Source organism: Hirsutella rhossiliensis (assembly GCF_020360975.1).
Source record: "Hirsutella rhossiliensis strain HR02 chromosome Unknown scaffold00013, whole genome shotgun sequence".
Classification (NCBI taxonomy): domain Eukaryota; kingdom Fungi; phylum Ascomycota; class Sordariomycetes; order Hypocreales; family Ophiocordycipitaceae; genus Hirsutella; species Hirsutella rhossiliensis.
In genome coordinates this window covers 592650-613151 of record NW_025408679.1, presented here as the reverse complement: position 1 = coordinate 613151, position 20502 = coordinate 592650, and the positions used below count along the sequence as shown (strand labels likewise).

The following is a 20502-nucleotide window of genomic DNA, read 5'->3' as shown; positions in this document are numbered from 1 at the left end:
TGCCCTTCGGAATCCACAGTGTTGAGGCATGCGCCACTGTTCAAGAATTGTTCAAGTTGTCGAACATTGCCGTTGCTGGCAGCCCCTAGATGCTTTCTATCCAGCTGAGTCTGCCAAAGTCAGATCCGTCCACATCACGACATAACGGGTATGGCCTGGTGTGGACCTGCCTTGACAAAGTCATCAGCTGGGTTTTCTGTATGGACGGTGAGTTAGGTGCAACTAGACGAAGGGGCTGTAGGAGTTGCTCAACCTGAGGTCTCAGTGTCATCTGGATCTATCGTCAAGTTAGAATTTGCCAAGCTTGGGCGGGGACACATACTAGCTAGCTGTACGACACGGTATGAATTGACGTACAAGAAGACGGCGGAGAAAGATAGCGTCTTATCGCACGAGGTGTAGAGCAGCAGTAAGCATGAAGATCAGGAAGTGGAAGAACTCTTGATTTAGCTATCTGGAGGGAAAAAGAGCAACAACTTTATAGATAATATAAAGGAGTGGCTGGGAGATGCTAGAAGCATCTGATCACATAGTGTAGGTGCCTATAACGTGTGCATAATGTTGATGGTTGGTGTGGCTGTTTGACATAGTATAGATGGTAGGGGTCGACCTGTTGGAGATATCCTGTGTGTGACACGTCTCAATGGGTCGATATCCGACACTGGCTGACCATGGTAGTAGTTGTTAATACCGCCATGGACGGTCTGCTGCCCGGCTTGAATGTGTGACGTGTTGTCCTTGTTGTTGAAGGTACTCGGTGTTGGCTCATGGTTGACCATATTGTGTCCAACAACCAACTGTTGTGGCCTGTAGATGCGAAAGCGGATCTTCTGGCAGTCCGGTTGTAGAGCAAATCCAGGTTTATGTAACAAAAAGTCAAGGTTGCTAAAAAAAAGGACGCAGTCCACGCGATGCGGTCGGCCTCATCAGCGAGACTCGGCTAGGCGGAAGTTATACAAACTGATTGGAGAATCTTCAGAGGGCGCCCCGGATGAGACGGCCACGGCTTACTCGTTAATTGCCCACCCACATGCTGACTACTATGACGCCTAAAACAATAAGAGATGGCTGAGCCGCGATATGCGACAGATGATGGTGATGGAAATAGCCCAATCGCAATGCTGCTCTCTGACAATAACATCAATCCATGCACAGGATGGAGAAGGGAAGGGTGCGCCACCGGGGTTTTCGGATTGTTCCGGCCAGACTTTCAGCTTTCGCCCGATTCAAAGCGCATCTAATTACCCGCGTTTGAAAACGGGGCGAACGAAGCAAAACGGCAAAACTAGCAAAACTTCAGACCCTCATGCACGTTCTGCTGACCAACCTGCTGCCCAATCTTGGTAACACTGGCGTTGTTCCAGGTGTTATTCATGGCGCACCCAGTTGGGTTCTGATTTGTCGTTAGCCGTCGTTGGCGCGAATGACAACCAGGCAACTCACAAGGGTCTTGTCAGACATTTGGCACCACACGGGTCAGAGATGGCATCAGGCAATTGATGAGAATTATCTAAAGAACAGGAAGTGAGTGAACGAACCGCAGCGAATTTTGCAGCTCTTTACACACAAATTGAAGGCTTGTTGCCTGCCTACGCATCAGCTGTTGCCTGGCAGGCAACAGCGGTTGCGTAGTAATATCGCCACTTCATCAGTAATCATCCTAGGCAGGCTTGATATGCGACAAGAAGCGGATGCACCATCCAGGGAGAAAGCTTCCGGCGCTGACAAGAGATGACAGCACCGTTATATGATGAGATTATCGTAGCTCTAGTATTTCATTCTCCATCTCGCCTCGCTGCCACGCATAAACTGCCTCACCGCGCATGAGTCCATCGATGTACGACTCGCCGACAAAAAGGGAATCCCCCCTCTGTTTCCGGATAATATAAGGCACTCCTCCCCCAAAGATAACAAAGACAAGGTCTTCCCGCCGGGTGGCCTGTGGTGCAATGCCCATACGCCCCCCTAAAGTAATAATAAAATTTCTGTTAAAGCAGAAATTGGTAGCCAGCGAGATATAGGACTCGGGATTGCCTCCTGTCGAAAGCTCCCGCAAGAGATCCATAATCTCCCCAATGTTGTTTTGAGGCATGAAACATAGCGGTATATGTTTATAGCTGCGCAAGTTATTAAAAAGGAACGCGGAGCCGTCGCTAAGAATTTGCTGCGCTGTATTCCCGCCGAGATGGTACTGCTCAGCTGTGGTAGCCTTAATCCAGGACGCTATCCAGTCCGTGAGGGTGTTTCTGTCTCTATTCCTTGGTAGAAACTGTAGCGCAATCTCCAAGAACTGTAGGAGAGAGTCCTCACAGCTCCTTCCGCACGAATTGAATGGAGTTGTCTTGTCGACGGTGTCAACCTTGATGCCTCTCAGCCGCAGAAGCGACTCATTTAAGGGCTCGACCAACTCTGCGAAACGTCCCAATGAAGCGTTATAGTGTTCAAGAAAGCACAAAGTCGTGGTCGCGTTTTCGTAGTTTGGATGAGACAGCCAGGAGAGGCTTTTGGCAGTATGCTTTTCTGTGACGGTGAAGTCGCACCAGTTTGGAACCCACGTCGGTAAAAAGTCAAGCTTATACTTGCGCTGAGCCCGGGATACGTCGCTAGAGATGCCGCTGGCGCGGGTAAGGATAGAGAGGGACTTGTATTCCCGGATGAAGAATAGAGCGACTCTTATGTATACTTGCTCAATGGTTAGGCCGTAGTCGGCACGCAATGCGTCAGGAACGCGCGATAAATCCTGATTCTCGGCGGCCAAACCGAGTAAGCCGTAGACCTTGTCCCTCTGGTCAGTGGCGTGACACTTGATAGATGTTGCAATGGATAACGCGTCTAGACGCCAGTGGCTGCGGGATCGCCGAATATTCGATATCGTATCGACGTTCTGTATCTGGCCAGGGATACAGGCTAGCCGCAGATATCCATTTCGTCGTAGCCAGGTCGATGCCCACCCTAGATGATCCCATGGGTACTTCAACCGTCCATGAATAATAATGGGATCTTTTGGCGATAGGGCCACCTCCTGGATGATCCACGTCCTCGTAAACCATGGTACTTCGAATAACCTCCTTAGGTGCTCCCATAATTTACTATCCCACCTTGGAAGGCCCAGGGCCTTATGACTGCGATCCGAATACATACGGAGGGGGATATCAGCTATAGTGCTAGCCCACGGGGTTTGAGTCTGGAAGATAGTGTGTATTTGATTAACTAGTTGCCACGCCGTCGAGCAAGAATTGGGGGTGGGGCCGAGCCAAATCAGAGTCCTGATGGCATGAGAATAGATTAACTTCATGAGCTGTACTTGGGTAGAACGCTCCGACATATCGTCTTGATTGATGCATATCTTGTCTATCCACAGCCACTTGACCGGTGCGGAATCCTCTTCAAACGACGAGCCTCGTAGTCGCCGAATGGCAGCATACAGATTCAGTCCTACGGACAGCACCCAGCCGTCCACCTCGAGCGGCCTAGTCCGTTTGCGCGAGCCCCAGGTGTAGCTGAGAGCGTAGTAGGCCGGCGCCTCACTGAGCTCGAACGTCTGAAGAGTGTTAAGTGGGCAATCGGGCGGGACGTTGAGGCCAAACAGCCGAATGTGGCCGGTAGCTAAAGGACGGTAGATGTACGGAGGCTTCATCGTTCTGAAAAAGGGGCGATGTCATGGACCATGTCGTATAAGCTGAACAGCCCGGCGCGAGAGAAATCCTGCCCGTTTTATCCATCTCATCTCGGGAGACGTCGACACGACATGTAGAGCCGCCACCTTGCTGTTGCCCGCATTGCAGCTCGGCGTGGCGGAGCGTAGTTGGTGTTCCCTTCGGACTTGGTCCGAGCTGACAGTCATTGGTTGGACCACCTTTTGCTCAATGCGAGGCGGCATCTCACAGCCACATTGGCGGGAAATCTGCCGGCCGCAGTCCCATGAGTAGAGTAAGTGACGAGTATTAAGTGACGAGTATTAAATGGCGGTAAGGCAACCCTAGGGGTCAGGGGGTGTAATGCATGCACAGAGCTGGTATACATACGCCCACCATGTTTGGAGGACCTCGAAGCAACCCGGAGGCCTCGCCAATAGGCCTTGAGACTCGATTGCACTAGGGTTCTGGCAAGGTCACTCGTACGGCCATGTTTATAGGTCTTGACGCTATGCCTTGTTAGCTACATGGGAAGATGCAGGCATTGATTCCCCCTACCAGCCTCTTGAGCGCTCTCGAGCGTTCTTGAGAAAGTCTGCCTTTGCAACCCCCGCTTTGCTCCTGGCTCTGCGTCTAGCTATAACAAGCCTCGACCGGTCCCTGGACGAGCCTGCTATGTGTCCATACGAGCTCTCCAAAGTCAAAAGAGGACCGCGACACACACCCTTTCGTTTGCCTCCCTGTTCCTAGAAAAAGGAGAGTATTGTTTAGCGTACACTTTGCTCAATCTCTTGTCCCCTGAAACGGGCTGTTGGGTAAATCCATGGCCTCCGCCCCTATCCCCGGTTTTGAAAGCGGAGAGCGCAGTGAAGGCCAAGGTAGCCCGCAGAGCCGGAGACTCGGGTTGAACCAAGTATATCCCAACGAAGAGGGCGATGCTTCCCACATACAAGACATAGAGTCAGTCGATGCACATGCCGGCTTTTTCAGACAAGTCTAACTGGGGAGAAGCATCGTTGCCATCCATGGCCTAGATACTCACTCCCCGAGAGCATGGGTAGCGTGGACTAGGGACCGTGATCCAACATCAGGACAAGTCCACTGGCTGCAGGATGAGCACATGCTGCCCGCTGTCATGCCACAAGCTCGCATCTTCACGTATGACTGGAACGCAAACTTTGACCGAGACGCGGCAACTCAAGGGTTGCTCGGCCATGCCGATGGGCTGCTGGAGAATCTGCACATGCGAAGATCCAAGGTAGGTTGTGCCGCCCGTCGTCCTCAGGCGCAGCCTTAACCGTGACACAGGACGGCAGCAATGATCGACCTATCATCTTCGTCGCTTCTTGCTTTGGCGGCCTCTTGCTCTGCAGGGTTGGTGTCCAGGCAAATCCTCAATGGTTGCAAGTGAACCAGGACTCACCAAGATCAGGCTCTTCACAGAGCATCAGCGAGTCATAGCCCGTACCAGCCTATCCTCAGAGCGACCGTCGGTGTGGCATTTCTAGGAACGCCCTTTCAGGGTAGCCATGACGGCTTCTTGACTGCTACCCAGCTACGCCTCAATGTCGCGGCGGCCTCTGGTGGCGAAACGGCCAGCGAATTACTCAAGTATCTCGACAAGCACGATGACCAGCGGAGACAGCTCGATGACGTCGTCCAGCAGTTCTGCGAAATGACCTCTAGTGACATGTTCAAGTTCCCTATTATATGCTTCTACGAGACCCACCGCACTGACTTCCGGATGGCTATACGAACCCTATCTTCCAGGGACCGCAGAGGGCTTGGCGAGTATCAGACTGGTGTCGTGAGCCAAGTCCATCAGTTCCTGACCAAAAAACTGCATCTACTGACTTTGGCAGCTTGTTCCGGAATATTCTGCCTGTCTCCAAGGCATACCGCGATCGGCTTTAGACGTCAGACATACCATGTTGAACAAGTTTGCCGATCCGAAGAGCCAGGCGTTCGAGACAGTGTCATATCACTTGAAAGGGTTTAAGGAAAAGGCGAACGTGACGCTGCAACAGAGAGGTTAGCAAAAACAGTTCTTTATGCAGTTGTAGTCCCTGCAACATGTCAATCAACGAGTTCGACCTTTCTCCTTTCTTCTGGCGTAATCGAAAGTAGCCATCTCCGTCCCCTATTAACTCGCGTCTCGGCAAGGATTCTTCTCGATATTCCCTCCGCCTTACCGCAAAGCAGCGCTACCCGAGCTCACATCAAACTTTGTCGGGCGAGACGCCGAGCTCGAAGCCATCCAAGAGAAGCTTGAAGTTGGCGCCGTCGTGGTGTTGACGGGCATGGCCGGAATCGGGTCAGTCTTCTCGGATGGCATCCGTCTGGCCAACCCAATCTAATGTGACAATTTGCCGGGTGGATTCAGAAAGTCTCAGACGGCACGCAAGCTCTGCAGCATATTCAAGAGCAAGCAGCCGGGACTAAAGGTCTTTTGGTTGAAGCTCGACAGTGTTGAGAGCTGCAACAGCTCGTTCCGTGACGTGGCGCGCGAGCTCAATATTTCCGGTGTAGAGCACGACCCCAAGATGGACATGAAGCCGTACGTGGCCGAATGGCTTGGCAGACGTGAGCATCGGGGCCATTGGCTGTTGGTGCTCGACAACGCAGTCGAAGAGGCCGCGTGTGAAGCCGCAGCCAAGCACATGCACGCCGACAACGGCCGCGTTCTTGTCACATCGCCATCCGACAAGCTGGGGAGGCTCATCCGCAAGGAGCCGCCGTACGAGGTCAAGATCGGGCCGCTCTCGTACGACGCCGCCGTAAGCCTCTTCCGAGCCGTGACGCCGCCGGATTTGGCCCTTGACGAGGCAGGCCTCGTTGGGCTGCTAGACGTCCTCCATCGGCACCCTCTGGCCATTGTGCAGGCGGGCGCGTATCTCAGTGATGACGTCGACGTGGCTACGTATATTAACGATATGCAAAAGGACGACTACAAGTTTGCCGAGTGGATCTCACACGCCTTTGTCGACGGCGATGGGCACGAGCTGAGGTCGCTGGGGAGCACGCTGGAGAAGCAGTTTGACCGCCTCTCGCGACAGGCCGGCTCGCCCGTCATCACGCTGCTCGCCCAGCTGGCCTGTCTCTATCCGCAAGAGATGCCCTTGGCGCTCCTCGTGGCCCCGCATGAGTCCCGCGACCAGTTCCGCTGGACGGAGGCGCTCAGGACGCTCCGGGCCCAGAGCCTCGTCGGCGGCGCCGGGGCCGACACCTTGACCATGCAGCGACCTGTTCAGCTCGTTGTCAAGAACTGGCTCCGCCGGCCTGGCAACGAGATGCACCGTGGCGGCGGCTTCGCGCGCGCGGCTAACATGATCGCAGCGGCCTTTCCGCACGGCGAGTTCGGGTACTGGGCTAAGTGTGAAGACGTGTATCCGCATGCGCAGGCGCTGCTTGCCTTTTGGAAGGACGACGTGAAAGCTGATGGTGATGCCGATGCCAATACCCGGAGACGGTTTGCCGACGTCCTGTTCAAAATGGCCTATTACGAGTGGCGTCAGGGACGTTATGACCTCGGCAGCGATCACGCAAAACTGGCCTACGAGATTCAGAGCTGTCAGGGGCGAGATGGAGACGACCCAGACGCGCTGAAGACCAAGGCGCTCCAGGGCAGGATCTTGCACCACCACGGTAAATATTACGAGGCGAGGGACATGTTTAAAAGCGTGATTCGAAGCCTCACAGGAATCAAGGGAGACCAGACGCTCAAGATCACCGAGGTCTCGTGGGACCTCGCTAAGACGCTGGTGCAGCTGCGGGACTTGAAGCGCGCGAAATCGCTCCTGAGAGACGTGCTGGAGCAGCGCAAGGCCATGCTGCGCAGGACCAATACGCGGGAAGACGACGACGCCGAGACGCTCACCATCAGGGACGATCTCGCGTGTGTACTATTAGACCTGGGGGACGCCAAGGCGGCAGAGCAAATGCTGCGCCATGTGCTGGAGCGGCGCCAGATCATGCTCGCAATCCCCGGCCGGGACTCGGACGGAGAGACGGAGACGCGAGAGGAGGATCCGGCCACGTTGACAACAATGGTGCACTTGTCCGAGGCGCTCGAGGAGCGAAGGGACTATACAGGCGCCGAGGCGCTGCTCCGGTCTGCGCTGCGCTCCTACGAGGCGCGGCTCAGCAAACAAGGGCGGAGCAGCGACCCAGACAGCCTCATCTGCATGAACAACCTGGGGGGCGTCCTGCGCCTGCAGGGTCAGGACGACGCCGCAGAGGCCATGTTCTCGCGCGTGCTCAAGGGCTATGATTCGGGGGTCGGGGCCGTAGACCTGGAACGAAGCGAGCAGCGCGTGTCGGCCCTGATCAACTATGCCGCCGTGCTGGAGGCGCGCGCCAAGACCGACACACTGCGCAGCCCGCTCGACGAAATGTCGCGCCTGGTGGCCTCTCTTGAGGACAAGGGCAGATTCGAGGACGCCGAGTTGCTCCAGATCCGCGTGCTAGAATTCCGTCTGCGGAACCTGGCCCGCGCGGACCCAAAGACGGCGGAGAGCTGGGAGCAGCTATACCGGCTGTCTAAAAGATACTGGACGAAGGGACAGAGGCTCAACGCGATCCGGCTGAGGTCAAAGTGGCATTTCCTTTGTCTGTCTGCCATCTTCTTGCAGTCTCGAGCAGAACAGGCAAGTACGAAAAAGGGGTAACGTCGTGGTTGGATATACGGAGACGCCCAAGGTTAGCTAGCTGGATTCTCTTCTTCTGCTTCGTTCCAATACAAGCTTGCTGCCTCGTGAGTCGTCGTTCGGCCGTCCAGTCGATACCGGAGACTGGGAAGCTGCGAACCATGGTTTCTGGCAGAGCCGACTTGCTCGGTTTCTCGCAAGCGCTGGCTCGACGACTTTGGGAGAATTTATTAGAGCAAGAATCAGTAAGCCTGCAGCAGGCCCGGCAATGTGGCAGAAGACGCTACATGACGAGACAACACAAAGTTCAGTCTGAACTGAGCAAGCACACTATGATCCAAGCCCAATGCACCGCCGGCCTTGCCTCTTCGGATCCCTCGGATGGACTGCTGAATCGTCGTGACGACAAAACAGGCTAGGAGGGATGAGAGGGCTTGGAAGAAGAGGCCTTCTCAGCGTCTTTCCGCGGAAGCGCGTTCAGGAACAATCGGACTAGCTACACGAGACGTTAGCAATACAAGGAGACAGGTTTGTAGGGTTGGGTTCAAACTCACCTGGACCGCATACCTGTGCGGGGCCTTTCTACCTTTCAAATCCGCAGCGTCGAGCATGTCTTCCAGTCTCCCCTGCGAGCAATACACCAAGTCTCGCGTCTCGCCCTTGCCCTCGATACTTTGAATATATCGAGCGGCTTTTTCATCATCACCGACCCTCGACAAAATGAATAGTACAGACCCCTTTTTAATTTGATTATCGTCAAGAAACTTGCGGCAGTCGCGTAAATGTCCTGGCAGAGTGTCTGGGTTCTCAGTAGTCTAGTCACCGTTAGTATGCTCAATGGCATTGATCTTCGCTCGTCGTCATCGTGCACTGGGCCACGTACTTCTCCGTCGGTAATCATGACTGCGATCAACGGTTTGCGGAATTCTCCCACTGCGAACTTGTCTTCGACCATAGGTTTCACAACCTTTTCCTTCAACTTGGTGCCTAGTTGTGAGCCGTCCCTCTTGACTTTGAAAACCTTGTCCACCTTTCCTTGCACGATTCCCACATCCTTTAAGCGGTCGAAATCACCACCATCATCATTTTCGTAGTTGAGGAAGCGAACGCTGATTCCGGAATCGTCCATGTCCATGGAAATGGCTATGCGAGTCACTTCTCGAAGAATGCGTTTCAGATATTGAATACGCTGACCACAATCATTATGCATCGACTTGCTGTCATCTACGGCCCCGTGATCCGTTTCAGCTTGCGTCAACTTCATTGTAGCAATCGAGGTTGTGGAACTCACCGCAGAGAATAACAATGTCATAGAGCATCAGCTTCGCAAGGTCTGCTCCCTCGTGGCCAGACAAGTTACAACTCTTGGAGATGCGAGGAACAATGGCCGCCGAGTTCCTCGCCACCTCCTTGATGCGCTTGTCGTTGGCAACGAGGACGCCTCCCAACTCGTCCTTGGCATACTTGCGGAGGGCGAGCACGTATTCGTCCCTAGTTTGAGGGGTTGGCTACTTGAAGCATGCTCAGCAACATACAGCGGCAAAAGAAGGGACACCTACCACTTCCAAGTCCCCAGGGTTGGTGAGAAGCTTTATGGCCTCGTCGTTGCCGCTCATGGCAGCCAGAAGGAGGGGACAGCGGCCTTTGTTGTCCCTCGCATCCTTGTGAGCCCCAGCAGCTAGCAACCACCGGATCACGCGGACGCGTCCCCTTTCTGCCGCCATGTGCAGCGGCGTCCGGCCGTCAATGTCTCTTGATATAAGTTCCAGCCCCTCGTCGATCAGCACTTGGACGGCATCAACGTTGCCACACTCGGCGGCGACGTGGAGGGCTGTCTGGCCCTGGTTGTCACGTTTGTCCTTCACGCCCTGACAGTTGTCGTCATCCACAAGCGCGGTGAGGATGTCAACGTTCCCCCGGATAGCTGCAGCATGCAGCGGCGTCTGCCCTCTTGCATCGGCGATGTCGATGTCGGCCTCGACCTTGAGTAGCTTCTGGACAACTCCGAGGCTACGCGTCACTGCGACGTGCAAGGGAGTTCTGCCCTCGGAGTCTTGAACATTGCACACATCTTCTTCAAGAAATAGAAGATCCGCGGCGTGCACGTTGTTCTCGCGAGCTGCCCGGTGAAGAAGAGTCTCGCCTCCATGTTCGGCGTCGGGAGCTCTCCCATCTGCGCCATTGGCCACAAGCACTCTAAAGGCATCTTGATGGCCATGTTCTGCCGCGACGTACAGTGGCGTCCGACGCTCACCATCTCGAGCCTCCTTGTCGAAGCCGATTTCACAGAGGATTCCGACGGCGATAGAGTGACCCTCACGAGCTGCCCGGTGGAGTATTTGTTTCTTGTCGTCCGGTGATTTCTTGTCTGCCTTGTCGCTAAACAGAAGAGCTGCAATCTGGCGCTGATCGCACTTGGCGGCGAACAAAAGCGGAGTCTGTCCATGCCTGTCCTCCAATCCCATGTTTGCGCCGGCCTCGATGAGGAATCTCGTGGCCGTCACGCTGCCATCATAGGCCGCTTGGTGAAGGAGAGTTCTTCCGGTTTTCTCCTCTTGTGCGTCCTTTTCGGCACCTTTCTCGCGAAGCATGTTGAAAGTGTCGCGCTGGCCTGCCTGTGCTGCCACATACAATGGCGTGCGTCCACTGTTGTCTCGTGCCTCCTTGTTCGCATCGAGTTCGACGAGAATGCGGGCCGCTTCTGTGTCTCCGATGCTGGCCATCTGGTGGAGGAGAGTCTGGCCATACTTTTTGGCCTCCATGTTGGCTCCGGCGTTCTTGAGGAGCTTGGCGACCCCTGGGTGGTGGTTGGCGGCAGCATAAAAGAGGGCGGGCTGCGAGTCACTGTCCGTCATATCCCAGGTTTGATCGGCTCTGTCGACTGTGCCCAGGAGAAGCTTCACAGCCTGCTCCCGTCCCGCAATGGACGCCAGGTGCAACGGCGTTTGTCCCTTGGAATCGCGTGATTTGGGGCACGAGCTCCTACCCAGTAGAAGCTGAATGACATCGCCGTGTCCTTTGCTTGCAGCGAGGTGAAGTGGAATACGTTTATCCTCATTGAGAACATCAACGCTCATTCCTTTATCGACAAGTATCCGCACGATGCCGAGCCTGCCATTGTCAGCAGCCTTGTGCAATGCAGTGTTTCCCTCTCCATCTTTGGCATCCCGTCGGCCGTGACTTATAGTGCCGTCGAGTATTTGTGCAACAACATTATCATGTCCGTCTCTTGCAGCGATCTGCAGAAGGCACTTCTTGTCCGTGCATTTATCCGAAGGAAGTCGATCTGTCACCATCTGTCTGGGAGTCAGTTCTCGGTCTGGTCTGTTGCAAATGAGCGAGTTGACTTCGTCTCGTACTGTACCTTGTATTCCACAGCTGTTGACTGAGCTGTTGTATGGACGTGGTTGGGACGAATTTGACGTGGTTTCGTTTAATACGGGGCGGGCGTCTGATGACAGGAAACCGCTTCTTCCTGAGGCTTGGCCAATCTAGACGTTATATTTTAAACCCGACACTTGATGCTGTTGGCTGGAGATTGGACGGGCGTTGGACATGGATGTGATATTCTTGCACGATGCCTTGCCTGCAGCGTGAATTGTCAGAAAGCTGTACCTTGCCATCGTCTTCACGGTGCAACTCGTCACCCCCCTTCTTCAAACAACAGTTCGGTAGTGTGATGTTGCATGCATTGAAGCTGAAAATGCTGAGGCTCGGCTGCATTACATTGTCTCTGTAGGCGCATTTTGAACCACCCTTGAAAAGATCTAGACTCAGCCCGTCATCTTGTAAGTTCCATACATGCACTGCCCTCGTCATCTAACTCCACGGGCGCCACCAACGAGGCCTGTAGTACAATCTGCAAGACCGGCCATTGTATCCTTCGGCACCTCTGACATTCTTCACGCCGCTGTCAGTGTACATGCGTTGCAGGACCCTTTCGCCGCCGTCTACAATGCAGACCTCGCCTTGTGCATTGGTGTACTCGATGGCGTAGCTTCCAGCATCAGACGGGGCGGCACGAATGCCCTTTTTGTCTTCGTCGCCATTTGTGAAGGCAACCTGCATCTCTGCAAGTAAAAGGCTCATTAGTGGTTGGATATTTTCAAGAGGCGGTGATGAGTCGCTTACCGGTCCATGTGCCGTTGTCTAGAGTAACGGCATGGATCGACTTGTCATGATGAGCATAAAAAAGGTGAATTTGTTCCTCCAGAGACAGGGCGAAGATGCTGGCATTTTTTGATGCTCGTATTGGCGGGAACTCGGGACAAAAGTGCCAGGTTCCGTCCTGATGGGAACAGACAGACTTGATCTGGGCTGAATCGTCTTGGAAGAAGACGTAGACGACACCCCCTTGTGCAACAGCTGCCGCTATGTCCGAGGTTGGGCTCGCGACCGCCCCAAGCTTAGCCAGACTCCCAGGAAGCCATTTGCGACCATTAAAGGCAAAGTTCTGCACATGTTTCTTGTCGTCCAAACAGTATACTGCTTCCTGGACGTGCCGTCGTTAGCATCCATCTGCAAGCCGGGAGCAAGGCCAGCTATGGCTTACCGCCTTGCCCAAGACGTACGACGCATGAGTCCCTGATAAGGCCGAGCCAATCCGACGAGGAGGGCTCAGCTTCCCGTCATCAATTCTTTCCACGAGAACCGTTTCTTCATGCCGGCAAACATAGTAGATGATGTTCCCGTCATCAAAGTCTGTTACAACGTTCTGCGGGACGCGGGTTCCAGAATCCATGATGAGCTGCTCGACGTCCTTGATACAATCTGTCGCGAGAGGAGGGTCTGAGATGAGATTTTGGTGAAGACGAGAAGGCGAGACATTCGGGAGAGTCTCACTTTGTCCAGCGACCACCCCCGAGCCTTGAGACAGGGATGTTTTCAACCTTTTCTACTTCATACACAAGCTGAGCGAGAAGTGAGCCTTGGGCGAGGCAACTTCGGGGTTCTTTATATTAAATTTACGTATAGATATGTCGGTCCTTCGGTAAGTGGAAGGAGGCTTGTTGTCTGGCCATGGGCACGGGCATAGACCCCATGGACAAATATGTACAACACGCAATACATTGGCTGCCTCTCGAATCCTCAATGGATTGCCTTGTCAGATATCATCTTGGCGTCTTGTCTTATGTGCAGTGGCTGTGGATTGGGGGCGGTGCGAACCAGATTACAGCCTGCATACATGCACAGCGGAATACAAAAGGTCTCTCATCGATGGACAGGCTGAGAAGAAGGCTACAAGGTACGCGTGGTCGTGGAGAAGCACGAACGCTTGATAACAAACACACCCGTCGGTTTGAATCGCCACTTCCAGACGTCTAGCTCCAGTCCTCCCATAAATCAGCCCTTGGTAAGAGACTGGTCGACATACAAGGACCAAATCTGCAACCATGAGCGCAGACGATGGTAGCAAAAAGCTCAAGCGCCTAACCGACAAGTTCATCGAACAGGGAGTAAAGATCAGGCTCTATTGCGGCAACGACAGTCTCTATCTTCAGCTGGATGGGGGGGATTTGCCGTTAGATCCTGTCCTCCAGAACAGGGCGTTCGATCTAGCCGCCAGGGACATCTCAGACCGTGTGACAACCGAGTTTTTCAAAGAGCTGGTCGAGCTCCTCAAATCAGTCAATGAAGTCGAAGTTGATGAGCACAACCAAACCCCCGTTGTTGACAATAGCAGCGGGGCCGACAATTCTGTCAGAATGCCCTAGCTTCCAGTGTTACTAGTGGCCAAACAATCTAACCTCTTTTTACCAAAAAAAAGCCTCCTACTTTAAGTCAAGTCCAGGCTCACTTGCAGCAATTCATTGCCAAAAACCTGGGCCCCTTCAACCTCAAATCAGGCGAGCTCGAGAAGATCGCCGAACAAGTAGCAAAGAAGGGTGCAAAGATCCAGCAAGATTTCGACTTGACCAGGGACGAAATCAACTCGCTTGCCGTGATTTCTTTGTATGACATCTTTTTCCTCTGTGGTGAGTGCCTGCTATCGTTGACATCCTGGCGGTTATACTGTAAGGCGCACACACACAACGAAACAGAGAGTGAAGAACGGGGGCCAGTAATGCAATTGATTGATCTCTGACGAGCTCCTTCAGGGGCTATGCGACCCTACTTTCATAACCACGAGATGCCTCCCAGCCCCGGGCCTTTCTCTGGAAAAGTCACTCCAGCCAGTAGTTGGAATCAACCAGCCATCTACCGTGGTCAAGCACTTTAGGCGCGTGACATATACGCACTGACCTGACCAATTCTTTCCAGATGATAGCGGTTCGATGAAGATAGGCAACCGAATCCCGGCGCTGGTCAGGTCGCTTCAGAGCATCGCCGCGTGGGCCACCCTGCTGGAGCCCAGTGGAGTCTCGGTGCGCTTCCTGAACTTCACCGGAGACATGAACAACGAGTTCGACAACCTTCGAAACGAGAAGATGATAGCAGACAAGGTGTACAATATTCCGCACGGCCGTCTTACAAGGCTCGGAACCGTGTTAAAAGAAAAGATATTGCAGCACAAGACCGTGGAAAACCTAACTAAGCCTCTAATCGTCGTCATTATCACCGATGGTGAGGTGAGGCTTCCAACGTCTTCCTCTACCGCAGCCCTGCCTCCAGGAACCGCCACTAACTCGCCACGCAGCCCAAGGGAGAGGATAAAAACTGCCTATGGAACAACATCGTCGAGTGCAAGCAAGAGTTGGGAAAGGGGGGGAAAGAAGCAGGCATGGTCTTCATTATCTTCCGGGTTGGCAATAGCAATGACGCACGAGTCTTCCTTAACGACGCGAAAGACGACGCGAAACTAGACGGTTTGGTATACCGTAGCGACGAGCCGATTGACGGTGTTCTCCGGAACCTTGTCCCTGCACTTGACCATGTGCGCAGCGAGACTGGCGAGGAATACAAGGAATACAAGAGATATGTGAGTCATAAAGACTCCGGAATCCTTACCTTTAATGCTTGATTTCTAGATGGCTAATAACTATTCTTCTCCCCAAAGCTGCTTAGGGAATTCATCAGCGCAATGATGGGACAGACAAAGCACGACTAGCTAAAGGTTTCAGGCAAGTCTTGGCTGAAGATGCCCCAGGTCCAGAGGCTTGTGAGATAGTTCCCAGTCTTGACAGAATAATGCTCGCTCTGGTTTCACGTGGAACCGAAAAAGTGGCGAAAAACGGCTGTAATCCAGCGCTGAAGATATCGTCACATGCCCCTCCCTTCAAATATCCCCCGCTAGAACAAGGAGCCACATCCTTGGGGGTTTGCCCTCGATGATTCTTCGCTTCTCAATTAGCTCCTCTATCAAGCAAGAACCGAATCATCCCAGTTCTTTTTTGCTTCTCCGCTTGATGTAAAGGAGTGGCCCCATGGAGTCCTTTAGCATTGATGTTGGCCTTGTACTCCAATAAGACTGTGGCCACCTTTTCATGTCCTCGGGCAGCTGCCCGATGCAGCGGCGTCATGTTGTCAAAATCACGGGTATCTGGTGAGAGCCCGTTCTGAAGCAGAAGACGTACAACCGTGCCGTGGCCATTCATCGTAGCTTTGTGGATGGCCGTCTCGCCCATAGACTTGATTCTCTCGAAAGCCGGGGCTGTGCCGACAGAGGCATCACAAAGCAAAAATCTGACCACCTCGATTTTCCCCCCTTCACATGCCGTTTCGAGAGCAGACATTGAATTGGGAGGTCGTTCTGCTGGATCGACGCCGAGTCGAACTAGCCGTCGCACACTTTCGACATGTCCTTCTTGGGCCGCATTGAGCAGCCTGTCATGCTGATCGGCTTCGTATCTCGCCCAGGGAATGACGTGACCATTGCGAGCTGCCAGCTCTTTCGGGGACTCTCCGTCCACATTCGCCGTGTTCCAGGCCGCCCCGGCTTCTCGGAGCAGCCTGAGCATTGCCCTGTTTCCATACTCTGCAGCCTTGGATACCGTGGAGGTCTTGCACCGGCAACGGATGTTGGGGTCGGCATCGTTCTGGAGCAGACTCTTTACTGTCTCTAGCTGTTGATGCAAAACAGCCATGTAAAGCGGCGTCCTGCCGAACTTGTCGGTTGCGTTGAGGGGAAAACGCTTCCCAAGCAAGAAACGAACGGCCTCTAGTCGACCACATTTAGCAGCGTAATGCAGAGGAGTCATTCCGCTCTCTTCTTCGACGAGGGCGATCATGTCGTTGCAGCTGTTGATGACGGCCACAAGAGCAGGGTCGTTGCCCTCTTCGATGGCTTGCTTCCAACTCATCTGGAGGCCTATTACTCGACTATGAGTGGCTTTCGAGTGAAGGTCCGAGTCCGATGGGGAAGCATTCACGGGCGACGGTGCACTTCTGACCCTGGCCATTGACCTCCCGCGGCCTTGATTCCAGCTGCGTGTCCAATGCTGATTGGTGTTGCCAAAGCTGGCGTAGCTTGGGGGCTCGTGTTTGACGGGCCGATCAAGTTCTGAATACCGCTCCTCAGCTTCCACCCTTGGCCGCCCAAGACCGCCTTCCCCGCGCCTGTGCTCAAGCGTGGCCTTGGATGCGACTTGCTTTCCTTGCTCACATACGCGGAAGCCTTCAAGATGCCCATGGACCCAACAGGCGAGCCCTCAAAGTGGGTTTGCCGCCTGAAGTCACACTTCCGTGCGTGGGAGCCTTACTCGTCCGTCGTCTTTGCGTTTGGGACTCACTCGTGTTTAGCTGATGCCGGCTCGACAGTCTCTGGCACGGGGTTTCTGGTCAATATGCCTTTGACTCGGAAATACTGCATCATGACAGCCGGTCACAACATCACGCGCCCAGGAGAGGGGAGAGCAAACAGCGTCGACGTAATTTTCCCCAATGGTTTGAAGCTCACCGCCAAGGCCGCTGAGCTGTTCGTCTCCAACGTCTACGACACGAGTCCGACGCTAAGTCACCAACATGACAGCTCCTACAGCGACTACGCTCTCATTGTGAAGAATGTAGACTGGGAAGAGGCTGACGAGGCCACACGCATGCAAGGATGCTCACTAAGCATTCTGCCAACTCGAAATACGCCGCCACATACGAGGGGCACTGTTTACGGCTACAGCAAAGGAAATGAGCTACAGACCAAGACGACTTCTCTGTTCACGAGCGGATTCCAACCCCGATACCTCGAGTACACGATGGAGACCCAGGAAGGAGTCAGTGGAGGGCCCATTTTCGTGAGCAGCGGCAATGGTGACGTGGCCATTGGTATCCAGTAATGTCCCCGGCACAGACTTTGGACAACACAGTTCCCAGGAGTCGCTAGCTAACATTGGCTCTCTTGAAGCAACTACAACGGCCGAGCAACCCGTATCACGCTTCCGGTCATGTTGGAAATGCTCAGCTGGATCAGCGACTACAGTATTGACCGGACATTCGAGGACCTCGATAGGCGGACAGTTTATCTTCAGAGCACCGGTGGCTTATCTCCCAACATCATAGCACGTCCTGGACTCGGCCCAAACGCATTCTTTAAACTCGTTCCAGTATATATCGCCAAGGAGAACTTTGAAGCCCAAGATCCCGTTTCTAAGCACGAATTTGTTTTGTTGTCCCAGAATACACCTGTCAAAGCCGACGAGTACTACTTCGTTACCGTCGTAGAGGGACAGGGAGACAGGCCTTACCGGGTTTGTCTGAGGGAGGGCAGAACACCGCAAAGGGAAAACACTCTATCCATCTGGACCACAGGCAATGCCCAAACACTAGCTCTAGCAGGCAATTCGTCTGCAATGCTTTCGATTGCGCCTGTTGAGCGCGAAGGATGCGAATGCGGTTGTATCACGCAGGATGACCTGGTTGAGATTGTCGATTTAGACCCTACGAATTTTGTCATGGCGACACCATAGCAGACATCTCAATAATAGATAAAGAGTACCCGTTGTCTCACGAAGAAAGTCAGCAGAAAGGGCATATGATGTAGAAATGGGTAGTTGTGTATTTTTCGTGTCTCCGTTCCTTTTTTTCTGCCCTAAGTCCAAGCCCCTATTTAAGGTATTAGATGAGCTGGGTTGAACGAGAAGCCAGCCCAACACGGTTCGTTAACCGTGACGATTGAGCCCACACTGCGTCAGAAGCGAGACAGGACAGCCGATAACTTTGCAAGAGCAACGTGCCGCCTCATGAAAGATGCGATCAAGTGAGCAACCGCTACGGGGCTGATTGATGTATATATTCTCCTGCGCCGAAATTATCGAACCTATGGCTACGACTCTCCTGATGACCGTTCTTTCCCTACTCCTGTTGCTGAGCTTGTAAATGTTTAGTACTCTAAAGCTGGAAAGCCCGTGCTGGACCCTCTGTTAGAAAAGAGCTTATCCCCCCCTGTGAGGAAGACTCTGTTGGATTTCCGTTGCCCGAAAGACGCGAGGGAGGGACAAGCTATGGCGGCAAAAATTGGCAAGTAGGAGAAGGGGTTTCTATCACCATTTACAGAACTCTACCGTCCTGCGAGGTAAATTTAGCTATAGCACCGTGGGTTTCAGTATAGCACTCGAGCTGGAGCGGATGTGCTAAAGACTGGCAAAATGTCCCAAAGCCGGCGATAGAAGTGTCATCCGTGCCACGGCAACGGATACTAATAGTTGACTTGTCAACAATCCGTGGATGAACCTGCTGTGACTGTTGTTGCTTCTATGTGGTTGGTGGCCCGTAGCTTAATATTAAGTATTTAAATTCCATGCACCAGTACGGGGCTCTTGGTGGCGGGGCAACATAGAATGCTCTTGAGGGCATTCCTAAATAGCTGGCAGCAGGCATTGCTGTCAGGCTGTCTGATGGAGCAGGAAAGGCAGTAGCAGGAAGGGAGTTCGGAAACGGCGCCCCTCACGGTTCCTGCTAGACTCAGCCACTCTAGGTACCCTCTAATAAATAGAGCAGCTACTGTAAGGCAACACTCGCAGGCAACTATGAGTTCTATAGATTAAGCAAATAGAGCAAGCTTAAGAACTTAGTATTGTAACTCGCCAGAATATCGAAGGAAGTAGATCCTAGAGTGTTCCCGCTATCTTCTAAATAAAGTAGGAGTGTTCCCGCTCTTTTAGGGTTTCCTAGAGCACTAATATATACGCCACTTCATTCTAAGCTTCATTCTTCAAGGCTCCTTTCCGCAACCTGCAATCGATTTACGTCTTTCTATGACCCGTTCTATGGGAAAAGGTTATCCCTAAATCTAGAGCCCGCCCCTATCGACCAATAGAATTAATATATTGCGTCGTTTTAGAAGGCTTTCGTGCCTCTCTAGTCTGCCCTACTACTTAGAGCAGCCCGCTCGTAAATGCGGCGCATTTTTTAACTAAGCCTCTTCGTCTCTATCATCGACTGGCAGCCCTTCTAGAGCAATATTATATTTGTTCACCGCGCCAAGCTAGCCAGAGTCGCGGTTCTACGTTAGCCACTACTCACATCGTTAGTTCTATGCTAGATCTGGAGCATTTATCCCCTTCATTCAACCGTCGTTGACAGCGGTCCTCGCTAATCGCTTGGTTATTAAACTAACCCTCCATGAAGAACATTTTAGCAAGTACTAGCCCTCATAGAGTATAGTCTCCGAGTAGTAGATCGAGCTCTCCTCCCTTCTACAGTCCCCGGAAATTCATCTACAAAGGTCCCATGCTTCTTAGTCGTCTTACGTAGGTAATTAAGAACAATAGTGGTTAGCTTATATGAATATTAACCCTCTAATTGCGTTATGGCAGCCAGAAAGTGCGATATATCGCGCATAGAAACTAGTGTTAAGTGGATATAACTTGAGAGTGTTTTTGCCTCCCTAGTTTCGAAGGACGACCTGATAGGTCCCAACGGCAAACGAAAACGCCTAGTTCAAACACCTCCCCGCCTCCGTCTCGGGCTGATTAGCGGGCTCTTTGTTGAGTTCGTTCCCTTTGTCCGATCGATTAATCGCTTGCATCAAGATGTGTGACTCGGCGCCGAACCCTAGCAACGAAAAGCAGAGAGATTCCTACGTAGTATCCAGCCGCCGATTAAAAATCATGCATGTTCTTCTACGCCGTGACAGAAGTCGGAGGCACTATGCAAGAGTCGCTCAGCCTGTGCTAGAAATGTCTGATGTTCGGTTCCGAGCCGAAGAAAACTGTCTCGATCTAATGCCTGAATTCCTGGTGTTTGCAACACCGGCATGGCTCTTAACAGGCATGACTCTTTATATCCTCTAATAAGTCCATCCCTTTTTGTTAGTGCATCTGGATTCCCGCCAACAGCTCCCGTCGTAC

General features: G+C 53.0%; 6 protein-coding genes across 6 annotated transcripts; 3 read left to right on the top strand and 3 right to left on the bottom strand.

The window, feature by feature from the left end:
• Positions 1-1756: 1756 nt before the first annotated feature.
• Positions 1757-3637, bottom strand: HRG_09583 (heterokaryon incompatibility protein (HET) domain-containing protein; the record flags this gene model as incomplete). The annotated part of the gene is made up of 2 exons (XM_044868054.1): positions 1757-2890; positions 3305-3637. 2 exons carry the CDS (start codon positions 3635-3637, stop codon positions 1757-1759), a joined length of 1467 nt encoding a protein of 488 aa, XP_044716635.1.
• Positions 3638-4458: 821 nt separating this feature from the next.
• On the top strand, positions 4459-8302 carry HRG_09582 (NB-ARC domain-containing protein; the record flags this gene model as incomplete). The annotated part of the gene is made up of 7 exons (XM_044868053.1): positions 4459-4595; positions 4647-4893; positions 4944-5009; positions 5068-5442; positions 5498-5666; positions 5838-5949; positions 6019-8302. 7 exons carry the CDS (start codon positions 4459-4461, stop codon positions 8300-8302), a joined length of 3390 nt encoding a protein of 1129 aa, XP_044716634.1.
• A 394-nt stretch (positions 8303-8696) lies between these two features.
• On the bottom strand, positions 8697-11288 carry HRG_09581 (ankyrin repeats (3 copies) domain-containing protein; the record flags this gene model as incomplete). Its single annotated transcript, XM_044868052.1, has 7 exons — positions 8697-8777; positions 8836-9096; positions 9165-9424; positions 9476-9505; positions 9573-9789; positions 9841-11187; positions 11268-11288. The coding sequence occupies 7 exons, from the start codon at positions 11286-11288 to the stop codon at positions 8697-8699; spliced, it is 2217 nt and encodes a 738-aa protein (XP_044716633.1).
• A 2386-nt stretch (positions 11289-13674) lies between these two features.
• HRG_09580 (von willebrand factor type A domain-containing protein) lies at positions 13675-15389 on the top strand (the record flags this gene model as incomplete). The annotated part of the gene is made up of 5 exons (XM_044868051.1): positions 13675-13980; positions 14049-14256; positions 14543-14850; positions 14919-15200; positions 15369-15389. The coding sequence occupies 5 exons, from the start codon at positions 13675-13677 to the stop codon at positions 15387-15389; spliced, it is 1125 nt and encodes a 374-aa protein (XP_044716632.1).
• A 175-nt stretch (positions 15390-15564) lies between these two features.
• HRG_09579 (ankyrin repeats (3 copies) domain-containing protein) lies at positions 15565-16620 on the bottom strand (the record flags this gene model as incomplete). Its single annotated transcript, XM_044868050.1, has 1 exon — positions 15565-16620. One exon carries the CDS (start codon positions 16618-16620, stop codon positions 15565-15567), a length of 1056 nt encoding a protein of 351 aa, XP_044716631.1.
• Positions 16621-16842: 222 nt separating this feature from the next.
• Positions 16843-18120, top strand: HRG_09578 (trypsin-like peptidase domain-containing protein; the record flags this gene model as incomplete). Its single annotated transcript, XM_044868049.1, has 4 exons — positions 16843-16903; positions 16979-17486; positions 17559-17901; positions 18061-18120. 4 exons carry the CDS (start codon positions 16843-16845, stop codon positions 18118-18120), a joined length of 972 nt encoding a protein of 323 aa, XP_044716630.1.
• Positions 18121-20502: the final 2382 nt, after the last annotated feature.